Consider the following 7,981-nt stretch of genomic DNA (forward strand, 5'->3'; position numbering starts at 1 on the left):
GAGAAGAGAGAAACATCTTTTTAGGAAGACAGTGAGCATGGCATCTCCATCTTTGCCCAGTCACTTACAGCAGCAGAAATGACTGAGCAACATGACTGAACCACAGATGCCCTCACAGGTTTAATCCAATGAGAGGAATCCTTAAAGGTGCCATGTGTAAAAATTGAGGTAAAAATATCCAAAAAATGAGCTACGTACATCAAAAGAATGAGAAGAAATAAGGGTGATGATGTCATTAAAAAAATGACAAGGTATAGTGCTGCAGAGATATCAACCTGAATTAGCATGCTAATTACTATACACACTAGCGCTTACTAATACACACTAGCGCTTACTAATACATGAGCTCCTGCATTAAGGGACTCCGTTTCATTTATTTATTTGTGTGTTGGCCCCGTCTTTGAAGCACATTGTTGTTGCCTTGGCGACTTAAGAACACTCCGGTGGAATGAAATATGGATAAGGCCTTAAAAGAGTTCAGGAAGAGTGGTGTAGTGTGTGTGTGTGTGTGTGTGTGTTTGTGTGTAGAAATGGTGTCACATCTCTGTGTCTCGGTGTCACTCAGGGAGGAAGAAGTCATCTCCAGCCTCCCAACACTGATCTACTATATGTGTCAGAAGAGAGAGGATGACACCATTGGTAAATGTATTTATCATGTCTTGGTGTCACGGGTACGCAGATGACTACGCCGCTCCGTCCGGCATCTATTGTCTTTTGTTATGTGTCAATGACAATGTCTTATATGTGGAGCGCTTTGGGTTGCACTCTGTGCATGTTAAATGCGCTATACAAATAAAACTGACTTGACTTGACCATTGGAGTCTACAGGCCAGAAGATCACCACAGAGGAGCTTATATAGCGTTCATTGGGGGCTAAGCAGCGACTTGCGTTCACGCATTTAACTTCTGACCTCATAGATATCATTGGAATCCTTGGACCAAGCCGAGTTCAACGCACCCTATGACGTCATTTTCTGCCATGATGGATTTTCCGCCATTTTGGATTTCATCAAAATCACTTAAAACGTATCAGAGGTCACAAATTTTGTCCGATCGACACCAAACTTCACAGATATCATCTACAGACCATGCCTCATTAATGCATTGCTTTTTGTCTTCGGAACTAAAACCGTTTGCAGCCAATCGAAATTTGCGGCAAAGCCGCCAAACAGGAAGTGAGCTCATATCTCAGCAACCCTTGCATGTATCAAAGCCAAACTGGGTGCATGGACTCAGCACCCTATCAGGGGGACACTCAATAAATCTGGTGACCTTTGACCTCTAGGGGGCGCTGTAATTAAGAAACATGCCTTTTGGACTGTAGCTGCTGTTGTGTTTGGAATTAAAATGTACTAGTGGTGTCTTGTAATACTGTTGGAGGTCCTTAGGCCGACCCAGGCCAACTTGTGATGTCATCGTAATTGATTCGGCCGCCATGTTAGATTTAATCAAAAACATCAAAAAGTTTTCACAGGTCGCAAATTTCATCTGATCTTCACCAACATTGGCACAGACCATCTTCAGACCATAACCTATCAATATATTGCTTTCTGGAACAATTGACAAAAGCATTCGCCCGTAACAGCCAATCGAAATTGGTGGCGAAGCCGCCAAACAGCAAGTGAGCTCATATCTCAGCAACCCTGCCATGTATCATAACCAAACTTACTACATATATTCATGACCCCATTAGGAGGACGCTCAAAACATTTGGTGACCTTTGACCTGTAGGGGGTGCTGCAATTAGCAATATTGCATTTTGATGTGTAGTTGCTGATGTGTTTTATCAATCTTTTATTTTTTGATGTGAAACTGATGACAACATGTTCCATCCAGTTAATTCTAATGCGTGCGTGCAAGGGCAGGGCAGGGCAGGACGGGGTGGGACGGGCTGGGGTGATTAGGTGGGGGGGGGGGGGGGTTGGCTGGCGGAGGCGGTGGCAATACTCAGCCCTGTTTCAGCCCTGTTGATCCCAGGTGTCTGCTGAGTTCTATCTTGTCACCGTGGCTACTCCGGCCTATTCTGCTTGGCCCCCTCATTGCTGCTTGCAGCTATATTTTATATAGCGTTCATTGGGGGCCAAGCAGCGAAGCTGCGAGGACCTCATTGTGTTTCTACGTTTTCCTATTATTATTATATGCAATGGAAGTCAATGGCAGCCCATAGAACCGTCTGGTAAAAAGTTGGGAAATTTGGCACACTAATTGGGGACGGTCCCATGATTCATGTCACCAAGTTTCATGTCGGCAACTCGAACCCTCTAGCGCCACCAACAGGCCAAAGTTGGAAGTGTGTTCACTCACGTAACTTTTGACCCGTAGGTCCGATTTTCAAAAATCAGGTATCGTTGGAATCCTTGGACCAAGCCGAGTTCAACGTCATTTTCCGCCATGATGGATTTTCCGCCATTTTGGATTTCATCAAAAACACTTAAAATGTGTCGCAACCAAACTTGGTATGTGGACTTGGGAATAGATCCTGAGGATGCACAATTAATTTGGTGTGCTTTCACCACTAGGGGTGCTATAATTATCAACACTTTCACCGATTTAAACCAAACTTGGTATGTCCAGTCCAGTCCAATCCAATCCCAACTCCTGCTTATCTGCTTGGCCCCCTCATTGCTGCTTGCAGCTATATTTTATATAGCGATCATTTATATAGCGTTTATATAGCGTTCATTTATATAGCATTTATATAGCGTGCATTTATATAGCGTTTATATAGCATTCTTTTATATAGCGTTAATTTATATAGTGTTCATTTATATAGCGTTCATTTATATAGAGTTTATAAACAGGGTTCCCACACCTTGGTTAAGATCTAATTCAAAGACCTTTCAAGGACTTTCCAGGCCCAATATCTTTAAATTCAAGGACCTAATGTGTCGATAAATTTCAAGCGTGCACATGGTTAAATCATGTTAATATTCTATTTTTCATGTTTGTATTTTGCATAAAACTGAGCTGAAATAAACTTGTCCTAAACAAGTTAAACTCGTTACCATGAACCTGTCGGTTTATTCATCAGAATGTTAAATTAAATATTTGGGCAACAAACACTACACGCGGGAAACACGCAGAAATCATGCTGGCCGTGTACATGTTAATAAGCGGAATTGTACGTAATTGTATGGATTTTTTTTCCTCAAAAAGAAATTCAAGGACTTTCAAGGACCTCCATTTATTTATGTCTCTTTTCAAAAACTTTCAAGGGCCTTGAATTATTTTTTTCAGATTCACAAACTTTCAAGGATTTCAAGGACCCGTGGGAACCCTGTATATAGCGTTCATTTATATAGCGTTCAGATAGCGTTCATTTATATAGCGTTTATATAGTGTTCGTTTATATAGCGTTCATATATATACCGTTTATATAGCGTTCATTTATATAGCACATTTCATGCACAGAGGTCATTCAATGTGGTTTACATAAACACAAGCAAAATGCATAGAAGGGCAATAGTCAAAGAATAGTTTAAACACATAAAACACAGAAGGTAAAATCGTTTAAAAAAAAAGAATAATTAAAAAGACAAAATAAAAGACACAAGGTAAAATAATGTAAAGGTCCACTATGCAAGATGTTTACCTTAAAGGTACTCTAAGCGATGTCATACGTTTTTAGGCTAAAACATTTTTTGTCACTTACAGCAAACATCACCTCACAATCTGCTAGCTGCCTGTGTCCTGAATACACTGTAAAAAAATCTCTGTGGACAACCCAGGACTATACAGCCACAACTTGGGCAAACCTTGCCCATAAAAACATAACAAACTGTTCCAGCAAATCACTGACGAGATGCACATTTAGGAGAGTTTCAATTGCATGGGAGGGAGTGGGAGGAAGTAGCAAGCTAGCTTTCTGTTTTGTTTGAAAATCAACAGAAGTGACGTTACCCAGCATCGCTTAGAGCGCCTTTAATATAACCTTTATGAAGCCAATTTGATGGTAAACGAACTTGTAATAGGCGAGTCGTTCACCTAGCATAGCTAAACAGCATAGCTACCGAGAAAACCAGCCATGCAACTTCAAGAACGGTGGCCTGACAAATCTTGCGAGAATCGTGAAACATTAACTTGTCAGTAGATATAACTCTTTGGAGATAGTTTTTGCCTGTTGTTAATCCTTCACCTCCACAACAAAAGTATTTTCATTGTCTCCAGGGGGGATAAAACACGAGAAGTTTGCCTAGAAGTTTGCCTACTTGATGATAAATTATAGCCTGCCCCCTAACAGTCCGCTGGGTCTACGTACAAAATAGTGAATTATGTGATAGGCCTGATATTGATGCTGATTGAAGAGGTTGCAACTTGAAGGTTAATATTTCAGTTCCAAAGACAATCAAATTACATTGCTCCCTCTCCTCCCAAAGTAACACTGTAGGTCCTACACCTCTCCTCCTAAAATAAATGTTAGGCTCTGTTTTAAGCTACTGCGCCAGGATTGTGTAGGCTAACCGTCTACAACACTAGTTTTACAAGCGCACACACTAAATGGAGAGCTAGGGTTAAAATGCGGACTGCGCCTTTAAATAGGCGACTTTTTAATCTATCAGCACAATGCTACAGTAGGCTATTTCCACTAAATATTCAGCTCAATATCATGTGCAAGACGTTTACTAAGTATGCCAAAAGCTTTGATCTCCGTCACCATAACGTTACGTTTTCTCAAGGTGAGATGGCATCCTGAAATATGTTTTAGACAAGGGGCGCAAGGTTCACGGAGGTGAACGGCTGGATAAACGCGAAATGACAAGGTGTTAACTAAACAATGTAGTAGGCCTAAGGTAGACATGCTTTGTGGTTAAAACTATGAAAACCTGTAAGGTTAGGCTAGTCTGTCACAGCTAACTTCAAGCACAGCTTACACGCGCAGAAATTAAAATTCAACATCAGCATCACGAGATTAATTATCGGAAAATCTTGACAGCGAACCCGATGCAAAGCCAAAACGAGAAAAAAAACTTCTATGATGTCTTTTTAAATCAATTTGTTGACCTTTACCGTTTCATGGCTTTTGCTGAGAAACTAGTTCGCCACACACACTGAACTCGAATCAAGCATTCTTCAGAACGCAGCTGATCAACCAGTCTCGTCTACTTTCACTTTCAATGAAATCCACTAGTTAACAGAATACACTACTTGCGGCGTGATATTCAGAAAGATGTGAAGCACAAAACCCGTCGTCATTGTCAGCGGCCTGTTATAACAATGGCCTGTGTTATACAGAAATATAGTCTACTTCTGTTATAGTCACACCCCTGTTAAGTCTAGATTTAAAACTGGCTACAGTTGGGGCCTTTTTGATGTCATATGAAAGTTAGTACCAAAGCTGAGCCGCATAGCAGCTAAAAGCTGCTTCACCATGTTTAGTTCTAACAGTAGGTTTTACTAGCAGGTTTTTCTCCTGAGAGGATGCGAAGGTGTGTACTGCTGAAGCATGTCTGACAGGTATTTAGGTCCTGCTCCATTTACTGATTTATAAACAAGCAATAGAGCTTTAAAGTCAATTCTGTGACTTACTGGAAGCCAGTGCAGGACTTAAGAGTTGGAGTAATGTGGTCAGTTCTTTTAGTTTGCGTTAGTCAGGTCAGTTAGTTTAGTTCTCTCTCTCTCTCACACACACACACACACACACTCAGCAGATATTGCTGTCTCAGAACTTCTCTAGAGGTACACGGCTGCAGTCATGCACTGACCACATGCACACGGACTTCCCCATGCCATGTCCAAGGCAGACTGCACACACACACAACACACACACACACACACACACAAACACAACATACACACACAACACACACACACACACACACACACAAACACACAACATACACACACAACATACACACACACACAACATACACACACACACACACACAACATACACACACACACACAACATACACACACACACAATATACACACACACACACACAACATACACACACAACACACACACACACACAACATACACACACACACAATACACACACACACAACATTCACACACACACACACAAACAACATACACACACAACACACACACACAACATACACACACACACAACATACACACACACACAATATACACACACACACACACAACATACACACACAACACACACACACACACAACATACACACACACACAATACACACACACACAACATTCACACACACACACACAAACAACATACACACACAACACACACACACAACATACACACACACACACACACAACATACACACACACACAACATACACACACAATATATACACACACACACACACAACATACACACACAACACACACACACACACACAACATACACACACACACACACACACAACACACACAACATACACACACACACAATACACACACACACACACAACATTCACACACAAACACACAAACAACATACACACACACACAACATACACACACACACACTACACACACACACACACACAACACACACACACACACACACACACAACATACACAACATACACACACACAACATACACACACACAACATACACACACACAACATACACACACACACACACACACACACCATACACACACACACACACAACATACACACACACACAACACACACACACAACATACACATTTAAGGGGCCGCTTAGGAATTACTTCATACTTGGTCATATAACCTCAAATCAGAAAAAGTTGGTATGGAAAACAGAATGTGATAATATACAAGTCTTATTTAGCAGCAAGAAGGACATGGACAACATATCAAATGTTGAAAATGAAACTATTTCATGAAAAGTATATGTGTGTTGAACAGTGTTGAACACCCAGTTTACACAGCGTGTTGAACACCCCTACATCTATGTGTATGTGCATATTCATGTGTGTGTGTGTGTGTGTGTCCCAGATGGCATGAAGCAAAAGCACAGAGCTCAGCTGTGTAGCATGAGACTCCACGACAATCAGTGTTTCCGTAGCAACCCCACTGGGTCACACCATCTCACGGGAACAAAATGAACACATCTGACACATACACACATATACACACACACATACACACACACATACACACACACATTGACACACACAGACACACACACACATATACACACACACACACACACACATACACATATATATACACACACACACACACAGACACACACACACACATACACATATATATACACACACACACACACATAGACACACACACACACACACACACACACACGGCCCTGTTCAGTGCTCAGGTGTGGTATCTGAATGCATATTCCACTTCAAACAGCTCACAGCCAGTCTGTGAGGAGCTCATATGACGGACGCAGGGTCACCATGGAGATGGACTACGCAGGGTCACCATGGAGATGCGGGCACGTTCAGATGGACTACATTAGTGCAGCACTGACCCACTCCATGTCCATGACCAGGGGCGCTTGCGTAACACTGCTGTGCTGCTCTTTCAGCATGCACACACACACACACACACACACACACACACACACTTGCATAAGACTCTGCTGTGCTGCTCTTTCAGCATGCACACACACACACACACACACACACACACACACACACACATGCATGCATAAGACTCTGCTGTGCTGCTCTTTCAGCATGCACACACACACACACACACACACACACACACACACACACTTGCATAAGACTCTGCTGTGCTGCTCTTGCAGCATGCACACACACACACACACACACACACTTGCATAAGACTCTGCTGTGCTGTTCTTTCCGCACACAGGCTCCATTTTCTGCCTATTACAGTGCATTTGGGGTTTACTATCGTCAGACTGTCTGGCTTGTGGTCATTTCAACATGCACTCAAGGCAGGACTATACAGGTAGGACTATACAGGACTATACAGGTAGGACTATGCAGGACTATACAGGACTATACAGGTAGGACTATGCAGGACTATACAGGTAGGACTATGCAGGACTATACAGGACTAT

The 7,981-nt window shown here is 42.1% G+C and overlaps 1 protein-coding gene across 1 annotated transcript in view; it reads right to left on the bottom strand.

Moving 5' to 3' along the window:
- Window positions 1-7,300: 7,300 nt before the first annotated feature.
- homer3b (homer scaffold protein 3b) overlaps window positions 7,301-7,981 on the bottom strand; it is a 29,717-nt gene continuing 29,036 nt past the window's right edge. The window contains exon 6 of the mRNA XM_076275587.1: window positions 7,301-7,357. Coding sequence (XP_076131702.1) covers window positions 7,301-7,357 — 57 coding nt within the window. The remainder of the gene's footprint in view (window positions 7,358-7,981) is intronic.

Source organism: Alosa pseudoharengus, unplaced genomic scaffold (genome assembly GCF_046254945.1).
Source record: "Alosa pseudoharengus isolate Yale_2024_CS ecotype anadromous, Long Island Sound unplaced genomic scaffold, YU_APseudo_1.1 YU_APseudo_1.1_scf_11, whole genome shotgun sequence".
In the NCBI taxonomy this organism is placed as follows: Eukaryota; Metazoa; Chordata; class Actinopteri; order Clupeiformes; family Clupeidae; genus Alosa; species Alosa pseudoharengus.